The sequence below is a fragment of the Melanostigma gelatinosum genome, assembly GCF_949748355.1.
Source record: "Melanostigma gelatinosum genome assembly, chromosome: 6".
Lineage (NCBI taxonomy): Eukaryota > Metazoa > Chordata > Actinopteri > Perciformes > Zoarcidae > Melanostigma > Melanostigma gelatinosum.
The window spans coordinates 1,461,941-1,476,940 of record NC_136639.1 but is presented as its reverse complement, the minus strand read 5'-3'; the positions used below and the strand labels follow the sequence as shown (position 1 = coordinate 1,476,940).

Genomic DNA, 15,000 nt, shown 5'->3' with positions numbered 1-15,000 from the left:
GTTGACGTGTTACAGGACAGCTGGTGAGACAGAGCAGTTTGACTTCAGCAGACAGAAACACAGACACCAGTAAGTTCTCTGTCTGTCCCAACGTCTTCATCATTTCACTGTGTCTGTCCCAACGTCTTCATCATTTCACTGTGTCTGTCCCAACGTCTTCATCATTTCACTGTGGCTGTCCCGACGTCTTCATCGTCTCACTGTGTCTGTCCCAACGTCTTCATCATCTCACTGTGTCTGTCCCAACGTCGTCATCATCTCACTGTGTCTGTCCCAATGTCTTCATCATTTCACTGTGTCTGTCCCAACGTCTTCATCATTTCACTGTGCCTGTCCCAACGTCTTCATCATTTCACTGTGTCTGTCCCAACGTCTTCATCATCTCACTGTGCCTGTCCCAACGTCTTCATCATTTCACTGTGTCTGTCCCAACGTCTTCATCATTTCACTGTGTCTGTCCCAACGTCTTCATCATTTCACTGTGGCTGTCCCGACGTCTTCATCGTCTCACTGTGTCTGTCCCAACGTCTTCATCGTCTCACTGTGTCTGTCCCAACGTCTTCATCATCTCACTGTGTCTGTCCCAATGTCTTCATCATTTCACTGTGTCTGTCCCAACGTCTTCATCATTTCACTGTGTCTGTCCCAACGTCTTCATCATTTCACTGTCTGTCCCAACATCTTCATCATTTCACTGTGTCTGTCCCAATGTCTTCATCATTTCACTGTCTGTCCCAACGTCTTCATCATTTCACTGTCTGTCCCAACGTCTTCATCATTTCACTGTCTGTCCCAACGTCTTCATCATTTCACTGTGTCTGTCCCAATGTCTTCATCATTTCACTGTGTCTGTCCCAACGTCTTCATCATTTCACTGTGTCTGTCCCAACGTCTTCATCATTTCACTGTGTCTGTCCCAACGTCTTCATCATTTCACTGTGTCTGTCCCAACGTCTTCATCATCTCACTGTGTCTGTCCCAACGTCTTCATCATTTCACTGTCTGTCCCAACGTCTTCATCATTTCACTGTGTCTGTCCCAACGTCTTCATCATTTCACTGTGTCTGTCCCAACGTCTTCATCATTTCACTGTGTCTGTCCCAACATCTTCATCATTTCACTGTGTCTGTCCCAACGTCTTCATCATTTTACTGTGTCTGTCTGAACGTCTTCATCATCTCACTGTGTCTGTCCCAACATCTTCATCATCTCACTGTGTCTGTCTGAACGTCTTCATCATCTCACTGTGTCTGTCCCAACATCTTCATCATCTCACTGTGTCTGTCCCAACGTCTTCATCATCTCACTGTCTGTCTGAACGTCTTCATCATCTCACTGTGTCTGTCCCAACATCTTCATCATCTCACTGTGTCTGTCTGAACGTCTTCATCATCTCACTGTGTCTGTCCCAACGTCTTCATCATTTCACTGTGTCTGTCCCAACGTCTTCATCATCTCACTGTGTCTGTCCCAACGTCTTCATCATTTCACTGTGTCTGTCCCAACGTCTTCATCATCTCACTGTCTGTCCCAACGTCTTCATCATCTCACTGTGTCTGTCCCAACGTCTTCATCATCTCACTGTGTCTGTCCCAACGTCTTCATCATCTCACTGTGTCTGTCCCAACGTCTTCATCATCTCACTGTGTCTCTCTGAACGTCTTCATCGTCTCACTGTGTCTGTCCCGACGTCTTCATCATTTCACTGTCTGTCACAACGGCTTCATCATCTCACTGTGTCTGTCCCAACGTCTTCATCATCTCACTGTGTCTGTCCCAACGTCTTCATCATCTCACTGTGTCTGTCCCAACGTCTTCATCATCTCACTGTGTCTGTCTGAACGTCTTCATCATCTCACTGTGTCTGTCCCAACGTCTTCATCATCTCACTGTGTCTGTCTGAACGTCTTCATCATCTCACTGTGTCTGTCCCAACGTCTTCATCATTTCACTGTTTCTGTCCCAACGTCTTCATCATCTCACTGTGTCTGTCCCAACGTCTTCATCATCTCACTGTGTCTGTCCCAACGTCTTCATCATCTCACTGTGTCTGTCCCAACGTCTTCATCATTTCACTGTGTCTGTCCCAACGTCTTCATCATCTCACTGTGTCTGTCCCAACGTCTTCATCATTTCACTGTGTCTGTCCCAACGTCTTCATCATCTCACTGTGTCTGTCCCAACGTCTTCATCATTCCACTGTGTCTGTCCCAACGTCTTCATCATCTCACTGTGTCTGTCCCAACGTCTTCATCATCTCACTGTGTCTGTCCCAACGTCTTCATCATTTCACTGTGTCTGTCCCAACGTCTTCATCATTTCACTGTGTCTGTCCCAACGTCTTCATCATTTCACTGTGTCTGTCCCAACGTCTTCATCATCTCACTGTGTCTGTCCCAACGTCTTCATCATTTCACTGTGTCTGTCCCAACGTCTTCATCATTTCACTGTGTCTGTCCCAACGTCTTCATCATCTCACTGTGTCTGTCCCAACGTCTTCATCATTTCACTGTGTCTGTCCCAACGTCTTCATCATCTCACTGTGTCTGTCCCAACGTCTTCATCATTTCACTGTGTCTGTCCCAACGTCTTCATCATTTCACTGTGTCTGTCCCAACATCTTCATCATCTCACTGTGTCTGTCCCAACGTCTTCATCATTTCACTGTGTCTGTCCCAACGTCTTCATCATTTCACTGTGTCTGTCCCAACGTCTTCATCATTTCACTGTCTGTCCCAACGTCTTCATCATTTCATTGTCTGTCCCAACGTCTTCATCATCTCACTGTGTCTGTCCCAACGTCTTCATCATTTCACTGTGTCTGTCCCAACGTCTTCATCATTTCACTGTGTCTGTCCCAACGTCTTCATCATTTCACTGTGTCTGTCCCAACGTCTTCATCATCTCACTGTGTCTGTCCCAACGTCTTCATCATCTCACTGTGTCTGTCCCAACGTCTTCATCATTTCACTGTGTCTGTCCCAACGTCTTCATCATTTCACTGTGTCTGTCCCAACGTCTTCATCATTTCACTGTGTCTGTCCCAACGTCTTCATCATTTCACTGTGTCTGTCCCAACGTCTTCATCATTTCACTGTGTCTGTCCCAACATCTTCATCATTTCACTGTCTGTCCCAACGTCTTCATCATTTTACTGTGTCTGTCTGAACGTCTTCATCATCTCACTGTCTGTCCCAACATCTTCATCATCTCACTGTGTCTGTCTGAACGTCTTCATCATCTCACTGTGTCTGTCCCAACATCTTCATCATCTCACTGTGTCTGTCTGAACGTCTTCATCATCTCACTGTGTCTGTCCCAACGTCTTCATCATTTCACTGTGTCTGTCCCAACGTCTTCATCATCTCACTGTCTGTCCCAACGTCTTCATCATCTCACTGTGTCTGTCCCAACGTCTTCATCATCTCACTGTGTCTGTCCCAACGTCTTCATCATCTCACTGTGTCTCTCTGAACGTCTTCATCGTCTCACTGTCTGTCCCGACGTCTTCATCGTTTCACTGTCTGTCACAACGACTTCATCATCTCACTGTGTCTGTCTGAACGTCTTCATCATCTCACTGTGTCTGTCCCAACGTCTTCATTATCTCACTGTGTCTGTCCCAACGTCTTCATCATTTCACTGTGTCTGTCCCAACGTCTTCATCATTTCACTGTGTCTGTCCCAACGTCTTCATTATCTCACTGTGTCTGTCCCAACGTCTTCATCATTTCACTGTGTCTGTCCCAACGTCTTCATCATTTCACTGTGTCTCTCCCAACGTCTTCATCATTTCACTGCGTCTGTCTGAACGTCTTCATCATCTCACTGTGTCTGTCCCAACGTCTTCATCATTTCACTGTGTCTGTCCCAACGTCTTCATCATCTCACTGCGTCTGTCCCAACGTCTTCATCATCTCACTGTCTGTCCCAACGTCTTCATCATCTCACTGCGTCTGTCTGAACGTCTTCATCATCTCACTGTGTCTGTCCCAACGTCTTCATCATTTCACTGTGTCTGTCCCAACGTCTTCATCATTTCACTGTGTCTGTCCCAACGTCTTCATCATTTCACTGTGTCTGTCCCAACGTCTTCATCATCTCACTGCGTCTGTCTGAACGTCTTCATCATTTCACTGTGTCTGTCCCAACGTCTTCATCATCTCACTGTGTCTGTCCCAACGTCTTCATCATTTCACTGTGTCTGTCCCAACGTCTTCATCATTTCACTGCGTCTGTCTGAACGTCTTCATCATCTCACTGTGTCTGTCCCAACGTCTTCATCATTTCACTGTGTCTGTCCCAACGTCTTCATCATCTCACTGTGTCTGTCCCAACGTCTTCATCATTTCACTGTGTCTGTCCCAACGTCTTCATCATTTCACTGTGTCTGTCCCAACGTCTTCATCATCTCACTGTCTGTCCCAACGTCTTCATCATCTCACTGTGTCTGTCTCAACGTCTTCATCATTTCACTGTGTCTGTCCCAAGGTCTTCATCATCTCACTGTGTCTGTCCCAACGTCTTCATCATTTCACTGCGTCTGTCTGAACGTCTTCATCATCTCACTGTGTCTGTCCCAACGTCTTCATCATTTCACTGTGTCTGTCCCAACGTCTTCATCATCTCACTGTGTCTGTCCCAACGTCTTCATCATCTCACTGTGTCTGTCCCAACGTCTTCATCATTTCACTGTGTCTGTCCCAAGGTCTTCATCATCTCACTGTGTCTGTCCCAACGTCTTCATCATTTCACTGCGTCTGTCTGAACGTCTTCATCATTTCACTGCGTCTGTCCCAACGTCTTCATCATTTCACTGTGTCTGTCCCAACGTCTTCATCATTTCACTGCGTCTGTCTGAACGTCTTCATCATCTCACTGTGTCTGTCCCAACGTCTTCATCATTTCACTGTGTCTGTCCCAACGTCTTCATCATTTCACTGTGTCTGTCCCAACGTCTTCATCATTTCACTGTGTCTGTCCCAACGTCTTCATCATTTCACTGTGTCCCAACGTCTTCATCATCTCACTGTGTCTGTCACAACGTCTTCATCATTTCACTGTGTCTGTCCCAACGTCTTCATCATTTCACTGTGTCTGTCCCAACGTCTTCATCATTTCTCTGTCTGTCCCAACGTCTTCATCATTTCACTGTGTCTGTCCCAACGTCTTCATCATTTAACTGTGTCTGTCCCAACGTCTTCATCATTTCACTGTGTCTGTCCCAACGTCTTCATCATTTCACTGCGTCTGTCTGAACGTCTTCATCATCTCACTGTGTCTGTCCCAACGTCTTCATCATCTCACTGCGTCTGTCTGAACGTCTTCATCATCTCACTGTGTCTGTCCCAACGTCTTCATCATTTCACTGTGTCTGTCCCAACGTCTTCATCATTTCACTGTGTCTGTCCCAACGTCTTCATCATTTCACTGCGTCTGTCTGAACGTCTTCATCATTTCACTGTGTCTGTCCCAACGTCTTCATCATCTCACTGTGTCTGTCCCAACGTCTTCATCATTTCACTGTCTGTCCCAACGTCTTCATCATCTCACTGTGTCTGTCCCAACGTCTTCATCATCTCACTGCGTCTGTCTGAACGTCTTCATCATTTCACTGTGTCTGTCCCAACGTCTTCATCATCTCACTGTGTCTGTCCCAACGTCTTCATCATTTCACTGTGTCTGTCCCAACGTCTTCATCATTTCACTGTGTCTGTCCCAACGTCTTCATCATTTCACTGTGTCTGTCCCAACATCTTCATCATTTCACTGTCTGTCCCAACGTCTTCATCATTTTACTGTGTCTGTCTGAACGTCTTCATCATCTCACTGTGTCTGTCCCAACATCTTCATCATCTCACTGTGTCTGTCTGAACGTCTTCATCATCTCACTGTGTCTGTCCCAACATCTTCATCATCTCACTGTGTCTGTCTGAACGTCTTCATCATCTCACTGTGTCTGTCCCAACGTCTTCATCATTTCACTGTGTCTGTCCCAACGTCTTCATCATCTCACTGTCTGTCCCAACGTCTTCATCATCTCACTGTGTCTGTCCCAACGTCTTCATCATCTCACTGTGTCTGTCCCAACGTCTTCATCATCTCACTGTGTCTCTCTGAACGTCTTCATCGTCTCACTGTGTCTGTCCCGACGTCTTCATCGTTTCACTGTCTGTCACAACGTCTTCATCATCTCACTGTGTCTGTCCCAACGTCTTCATCATCTCACTGTGTCTGTCTGAACGTCTTCATCATCTCACTGTGTCTGTCCCAACGTCTTCATTATCTCACTGTGTCTGTCCCAACGTCTTCATCATTTCACTGTGTCTGTCCCAACGTCTTCATCATTTCACTGTGTCTGTCCCAACGTCTTCATTATCTCACTGTGTCTGTCCCAACGTCTTCATCATTTCACTGTGTCTGTCCCAACGTCTTCATCATTTCACTGTGTCTCTCCCAACGTCTTCATCATTTCACTGCGTCTGTCTGAACGTCTTCATCATCTCACTGTGTCTGTCCCAACGTCTTCATCATTTCACTGTGTCTGTCCCAACGTCTTCATCATCTCACTGCGTCTGTCCCAACGTCTTCATCATCTCACTGCGTCTGTCTGAACGTCTTCATCATCTCACTGTGTCTGTCCCAACGTCTTCATCATTTCACTGTGTCTGTCCCAAGGTCTTCATCATCTCACTGTGTCTGTCCCAACGTCTTCATCATTTCACTGCGTCTGTCTGAACGTCTTCATCATCTCACTGTGTCTGTCCCAACGTCTTCATCATTTCACTGTGTCTGTCCCAACGTCTTCATCATTTCACTGCGTCTGTCTGAACGTCTTCATCATCTCACTGTGTCTGTCCCAACGTCTTCATCATTTCACTGTGTCTGTCCCAACGTCTTCATCATTTCACTGTGTCTGTCCCAACGTCTTCATCATTTCACTGTGTCTGTCCCAACGTCTTCATCATTTCACTGTGTCCCAACGTCTTCATCATCTCACTGTCTGTCACAACGTCTTCATCATTTCACTGTGTCTGTCCCAACGTCTTCATCATTTCACTGTGTCTGTCCCAACGTCTTCATCATTTCTCTGTCTGTCCCAACGTCTTCATCATTTCACTGTGTCTGTCCCAACGTCTTCATCATTTAACTGTGTCTGTCCCAACGTCTTCATCATTTCACTGTGTCTGTCCCAACGTCTTCATCATTTCACTGCGTCTGTCTGAACGTCTTCATCATCTCACTGTGTCTGTCCCAACGTCTTCATCATCTCACTGCGTCTGTCTGAACGTCTTCATCATCTCACTGTGTCTGTCCCAACGTCTTCATCATTTCACTGTCTGTCCCAACGTCTTCATCATTTCACTGTGTCTGTCCCAACGTCTTCATCATTTTACTGTGTCTGTCCCAACGTCTTCATCATTTCACTGCGTCTGTCTGAACGTCTTCATCATTTCACTGTGTCTGTCCCAACGTCTTCATCATCTCACTGTGTCTGTCCCAACGTCTTCATCATTTCACTGTGTCTGTCCCAACGTCTTCATCATCTCACTGTGTCTGTCTGAACGTCTTCATCATCTCACTGTGTCTGTCCCAACGTCTTCATCATTTCACTGTGTCTGTCTGAACGTCTTCATCATCTCACTGTGTCTGTCCCAACGTCTTCATCATCTCACTGTGTCTGTCCCAACGTCTTCATCATCTCACTGCGTCTGTCTGAACGTCTTCATCATTTCACTGTGTCTGTCCCAACGTCTTCATCATCTCACTGTGTCTGTCCCAACGTCTTCATCATTTCACTGTGTCTGTCCCAACGTCTTCATCATTTCACTGTGTCTGTCCCAACGTCTTCATCATTTCACTGTGTCTGTCCCAACGTCTTCATCATCTCACTGTGTCTGTCCCAACGTCTTCATCATTTCACTGTGTCTGTCCCAACGTCTTCATCATCTCACTGTGTCTGTCCCAACGTCTTCATCATTTCACTGTGTCTGTCCCAACGTCTTCATCATCTCACTGTGTCTGTCCCAACGTCTTCATCATTTCACTGTGTCTGTCCCAACGTCTTCATCATTTCACTGTGTCTGTCCCAACGTCTTCATCATTTCACTGTGTCTGTCCCAACGTCTTCATCGTCTCACTGTGTCTGTCCCAACGTCTTCATCGTCTCACTGTGTCTGTCCCAACGTCTTCGTCGTCTCACTGTCTGTCTGAACTTCATGTCTTTGTCTTCGTCCCTGCAGGAGAACTTGTCTCTGGTGTTCTCAGCAGTGACGTCATGGCGACAGCAGCACCTGGTGAGTTCAGTCACTTCATGAGTCTGTCCTCATGTTTCACACAATAACTTGTGTGTTCCAATCTGGGGAAGATTTTCGATTCAATTATAGTGACTTAAATTATTCACCGAATATTATTTCAACACACATTGCTTTTGTTGTTGATTTCATAAAATATAAAATATAGAAGAAATATTTGAACTGCTCCTGTGTAAACGGAATACTGCTGTTAAGAACCTGATTTGTTTAAAGTGTTTACAAACCAAATGTTGTTGTACTTTTGTTCATATAGCAGTACTTTTAAAATGAAAGTGCGCAATACACTACTTTATAATTCATTATTGAATTTTGCGCATAACAATGCGATTAATCCCGATTAAAAATGTTTATTGTTCCCCAGCACTAATATATATATACACATATATTATTGTCATTATATTGTTATTAATCATATGTACGCTGTACAAGTACAGTCCATTTACCATTTGTTTACAGAAATGTATCACACTCTCCGGCCCAAACTCAGAGTGACAGCAAACCTGCTGTAGACTTCTGAAACGTTATGATAATAAGGGTGCAAGCGTGCATCCTGAAGAGAGGTCATCCTCCCTTCATGTACAATATCTAGCAGCTAGCAAGCTGCAGACCTCAGCAAACATTACCTTCAGAATAAGAGCGCAAGCATGATGGAAGAAAACTGAAGCCAGCAAGAAAACCTCAAACTAGACCAGTAATTAAATAATTAACAAAACAACGATTTGATAGCTACAAAACCACGAGCCACCTTCATCCTGAGACTTTCCAAGCCGACGTAGAGTCCGTGGTGACAGCACCTCATAGAGTGCTGGAGATCTGTTGAATCACTTTCATTGGTTAATATTTGTAATACTCAGAGAGACATTAAGGTGAGCAACAGCATTGATTCATGAACTAATATCAATGAGACATGAGGTGAAGACTTGTTTCTAGCAGCAGATTTAATACTGTAAATAATTAATAAATACATATATAATATATAAATACATAAATATATAATGAATAACAAACAATGATGAATCACAGACCCATGAATTGGTGTAAAAAGGTGAAGGGAAGTGACGGCACTCAGCTTCAGTTATCAGACACAATAATTACTTAAAGTAACAGAATTTAACATCAGACTTAATTCAGGACGCCTTCAAATACTTCAAACATGTACATTAATCATTTGAGTATCATTTCTCAGGGTTGCTGCAGAGCTCTTGGTGGAGTGAACCGTCACATTGTTTTATCAGTTCTGGTTAATCTGAACTCAAATGTTCTCAGATGCTCCATGTTGTTCTTCAGTCTTCTCCTTGTGTTGCTTTCATCTGAGTTCTGTCTGTTCTCTCTCTCTTGTCTGGATCAAAGGAAGGAGCTTTATTACTACTTTAAACTAAAACATGTCAAATTAAGAACACTAAAGAATCAACAGCCAGTCATCCTTCCTGAAACAGTGTCTCTTTGATTAAAGACAACATGTGAATGAATCAACGTTCTGTTTTCTTACAGTCTCAGATGTTCGCCAACCTCTGAAGAGAAGCATCAGCCTTGAATGGCTGCCTCCTTACAGTGAGTTAAACTGAACTGAGTCAGAAACATTCTTGTGTTCATTATAATCTGATGACAGTGTTTTCAGGTGATGGGTCACTGGTTAATGTTCAAGTTTCAAGATGATAACAGCTGACACATTCACTCTAGTCCACTGTAGCGTCCAAATCTTTAGCAGTAAGTAAACCTTTAGTTGACGCGTGTTTCTTGTCATTAGCACATAGTTAGCTCACACCGACGCCGCTCGTAGATGAAAGCAATACGTGTTTTATTGATCCAATTTCCTTCGTACAAGTCAGTCAATCAACTTCCTTTCTTCCTAAAAGTACGCTGATTACTTCGACATACCATACGTATCCACAGGTTATCCACGTCTTGAAGCTGTCCTGAAGCTCTTTGAGCGTTGTAATGTTCCATCCACTTAATCCACGTAGATCGTTCCATTTAACACGTTTCATCACACGTTTCATAACACGGTCGGAAAACTGTGCGGCTCCATACTGCCTCAGATATTACTCACCACTGTCAGTAACTGTCAGTGTCCTTAAAGGGACAGTTGTCTGTCACTTACATGTATTTCTTACGAGAACAAATTATAACGACATCCTTGTAACATTCAAAGTCGAGACAGATGTGATTACAGTTAAACATGTGAATACAAGTGAATATTTAACATCACATTCAATTTGGCTCCTACATCCGCCTTTAAAAAGCTGTGACTTCCTCCTTGGTTATGAATCGAGTTTTATTGTTTTTGTTGTGGAAATGTATCATATAGAAGGGAGAGGAGACGAGATAACGCGCATATATACTCTATTTTCTCTGTTCATTGTTGTTAGACCTCCGAACCATCCGTGGGGAAAGAGCTCTATCCATTCAGCTGAATTATTATTAGTGTCTGTTAAAGAAATATGTTTTTATATTTTAAGAGTTTTCTCATCTCGATTATTTCTTACCGGGAGGTAAAAAAGATTATTTTCCTCCACAGTTTTCATTTTTTTTCAAGTCTTGAATTTGAAAAGTAGTGTTTTACTAATCCAGTGTTTTCTCCTCAGTGTCTGAGCTGAGGGTTGTTCTGCTGGGGAACAGCTGGTCTGAGAGGAGTTCAGTGGGGAACTTCATACTGAGAGAGACTAAGTTCAACACTGAGGAAGAACCAGATCACTGTCTGAGAGTCAGTGGACAGTTAAAGGAGAAACAGATAGTTCTGATCAACACTCCAGATCTGCTGCACCCCAACATCTCTACACACAAACTAATACAACATGTAGAAGACTGTGAGAGACTCTCTGATCCTGGACCTCATGTGTTCCTGCTGGTTCTACAGCCTGAAGACTTCACTGAGGAACTCAAAGTGAAGCTCTGCAGAGTCCTGAAACTCTTCAGTGATCAATCATTTGATCGTTCATTGATACTGATATCAACACCTAGAGAGGAGAGTTCAGCTTCCACGGACAAAGACCAGCCTTTACAAGACCTGATCAGAATGTGTAGATACAGATACCTGAACCAGAAGAACCTTGAACTTCCAGAGCTGTTAACACGTTTGGGTCAAACTGCAAAGGAGAACAACGGAGAACATCTGAGATCTAAAACATGTCTGAAACATGCAGGAGTCCGTTTTAGATCTGATCCATCAAAACATGTTGGTGAGTGCAGAACAGTCATTCAGTTCATGAATAATGAAGATGTTAATATTTACTTTACTTACTTAATTGTTGAGTGATGAGAATCTGCTGATTAGGATCTTCTAACTAATATTACATCTGTGTTGTTTCACAGCATCTGGACTCAGGATTGTGATGTTTGGAAAAAGTGAGGACAAAAAGAGAACACTATGCAAATTCATCATTGGGAGCAAAAAGGTTAAATATTTAAAAAGAAACCCCAACAAGCACTGTGAGGTCGCCCGTGGACAGTGGAGAGAACATCCTCTAACAGTCGTGAAGACTCCAGACGTCTTCAGTCTCTCTGAGGAATCAATCAGAGAAGAGATGAAGAGCTGTGTGAGTCTTTGTCTCCCTGGACCAAATGTTCTGCTGATCTTAGTGAAGCCTTCTGATTTCACTGAGGAGAACAGACAAACACTGAAGTTCAGCCTGAGTTTGATTGATCAAGATGCCTTTCAACACTCAATGGTCATCATGACACATGAGGATGAAATGAATGTCTCTGTTAATGAACTCCTAAAGGATTGTGGAGGAAGACACTACAGCATGTCTGCAGATGACCATAGATCATTAATGGTGAAGATTGAGAACATTGTGCATGAAAACAAAGGAACCTTCCTCACCTTCACTGAAGACACCATCAGACCAACGTCTGACCACATGAAACCATCTGTAAACCTGGTTCTGTGTGGGAGGACAGGAGCAGGGAAGACTTCAGCAGCCAAGGCCATGTTAGGTCAGACAGAGCTTCATCCAGTCTCCAACTCATCAGAGTGTGTTAAACATCAGGGAGAGGTGTGTGGACGTCGGGTTTCTCTGGTGGAGCTGCCTGCCTTGTATGGAGAACCTCAGGAGGCAGTGATGGAGGAATCACTCAGGTGCATCTCCCTCTGTGGTCCTGAGGGCGTCCATGTCTTCTTCCTGGTCCTACCTGTGGGTCCACTCACTGATGAAGACAAGGGAGAGTTAGAGACCATCCAGAAGACATTCAGCTCTCGGGTCAACTTCTTCTCCATCATTCTGTTCACTGTGGAGTCAGATCCTGAAGCTCCAGCTGTTGTTAACTTTGTGAAAGAAAACAAGGAGATCCAGGATCTCTGTCAGAGCTGTGGAGGAAGATATGTTGTTCTCAACATCAAGGACCAGCAGCAGATCCCAGAGCTGATGGATTCTGTGGAAAAGATGAGACTGAAACCCTCCCGCTCTGAACCATGCTGCTACACAACAGAGATGTTTGCACATGCTCAAATAGAAAAGATCAGAGCACTACAGGCTGAACTGAAGAACCTGGGAACAAACAGTCCGGCCACCTGTAAGTATTGTACATTTTAATGTTTATATTTAAATAATAATTAATCATAACGCTTGTTCCGTCCTAATCCATCCAGTGGACATTATACCTGTCAGTCTGTACTGTTGCAGCTGTCACCATTAAAGTAACTCCAGGTCTTCTTGTTTCACAGGTGATGAAGAGCAGCAGAGCCCAGAGTGTCTCAGGATCGTGCTGATAGGAAAGACTGGCAGCGGAAAGAGCTCCTCAGGAAACACCATTCTAGGAAGAGAGGAGTTTGAAGCTGAATCGAGCCAAACATCCGTCACCAAACGTTGTCAGAAAGCAGCGAGTGAAGTGGACCGTCGTCCTGTCACTGTGGTCGACACTCCTGGTCTGTTTGACACAACTTTGACCCATGAAGAGGTTAATGAGGAGATGGTGAAATGCATCAGTCTTCTGGCTCCTGGACCACATGTCTTCCTGCTGGTGTTACGCATTGGTAGATTGACAAAAGAGGAAAAGGAGACATTACAACTCATCAAGAAGGTCTTTGGGAAAAATGCTGAAAGGTTCACCATCATTCTTTTCACTGGAGGAGATTCATTAAAGCACGAAAAGCGGTCCATTGATGAGTACATTGAAAAGAAATGTGATGAATCATTCAAGACAATGATTGATGCATGTGGAAGAAGGTACCATGTGTTTGATAACTATGAGGAAGGAAACCACAAGCAACTCAGTGAGCTGAAGACCAAGATTGAGGAAATGGTGACGATAAATGGAGGCAAGTGCTACACCTCAGAGATGTTCCAAGAGGCCGAGGCAGCAATACAGAAGGAAGTGGAGAAACTTATGAGGGGAAAGGAAGAAGAGATGCAGAGAGAGAGAGAGGAACTTCAAAGAAAATATGAGGAAGAAATGGAAGCAGTGAAGAGAAGAATGGAAGAACAGAAAGCAGACATTGAAAAGGAGAGAAAACTGAAAGCAGATCAACTTGAAGAAATGAAGGAAAAGATCAACAAGGAACGTGAGGAGAGAAGGAAAGAACAGATGATGAGAGAAGAAGAAGGAGACAGGAGGAGAAAAGAACAGGAAGAAATTCAACAACGAAAGTGGCAACAAAAAGTTGAATCTTTGGAGCAAAAAATAAAAGAGTCTGAATCAAAGGAAACCATTGACAGAAAGCTGAAGGAGATTAGAGCAGAGATGAGAAAGGAACGAGAGAATGAGGAGAAAAAACAAAAAGAATTGTGGGACAAACAACATCAAGAAAATGAACGATTAAAACAGGAGGAGCAAACAAAACTGAAAAATCTTCAAGAAGAATATGATGAAGAAAGAAAAAATGATGAAAAGAGAAGAAAGGAAGAAGATAGAATGAGAAAGGAACAAGAGGATAAAAAGCAGAAAGAGTTGGAGGAAAACGTCAACACAGAACTGCAGAGCGTAAAGAAGAAGTATGAAGAGGAGGCCAGAATCAAAGCTGAAGAGTTCAATGAGTTCAAAGAGAGGAAGGAAAAGGACTTTGCAGCTTTGATAGACAAACACATTGATGACGTGATGAATCTGAAACAACAGCAGGAGAAAGCGATGCAGGATAAGCAGAAGGACTATAACAACTTCAAGGAACTCAAAAGCCTCACAGAAAGAACTCTGAAGCAAGAGATGGATGAACTACAGAACAAACACACACTAGAAATGACTGACTTGATACTGATACTGCTGACCCAAAAGAAAGACAACAAGAAGAAAATCAAGACAATGCAGCAAACACACAAAAAAGAGGCAGACAACCTTAAAAAACAGCTCTTGGCCCAAAACAAAACTAAAAAGAAGAAACAAATAGATCAATTAAAGAAAAAGCACGATCAAGAAATGAAAGCCAAAAACAAGGAACCTTCAACCCCAAAGAAAGAAGATCACGACAGAAGAATGGCTAAACTGTCCATCGAACACAAACAACAAATGAATGCGCTGAAACTGCAATTGTTGACACAACAGCAACACAATCTGATGAAAAGAATTGCAGAATTACAGAAACGACATGAGCAAGAGTTGGATCAATTGAGACGGAAACTTTTGGAAGAAAACCAAATAAATGAGAAAGAAAAAATGGATGAACTGCAGAAGAAACAGAAAGAACAAGTGAAGGAGCTGAAACAGAAAGTTGTGACCGAAGACAAAGACGGTCAAGATGAAGAAATGGATGAAC

The 15,000-nt window shown here is 43.6% G+C and overlaps 1 protein-coding gene across 1 annotated transcript in view; it reads left to right on the top strand.

Moving 5' to 3' along the window:
- The window catches only part of LOC306778504 (uncharacterized protein), a 22,863-nt gene that overhangs the window by 6,375 nt on the left and 1,488 nt on the right, over positions 1-15,000 (top strand). Inside the window, exons 2-7 of the mRNA XM_079270011.1 lie at positions 16-69; positions 8,244-8,297; positions 9,807-9,866; positions 10,901-11,494; positions 11,628-12,827; positions 12,979-15,000. The exon at positions 12,979-15,000 is cut by the window's right edge and continues 1,488 nt beyond it. Coding sequence (XP_079126137.1) covers positions 8,279-8,297; positions 9,807-9,866; positions 10,901-11,494; positions 11,628-12,827; positions 12,979-15,000 — 3,895 coding nt within the window. The 5' untranslated portion in view covers positions 16-69; positions 8,244-8,278. The remainder of the gene's footprint in view (positions 1-15; positions 70-8,243; positions 8,298-9,806; positions 9,867-10,900; positions 11,495-11,627; positions 12,828-12,978) is intronic.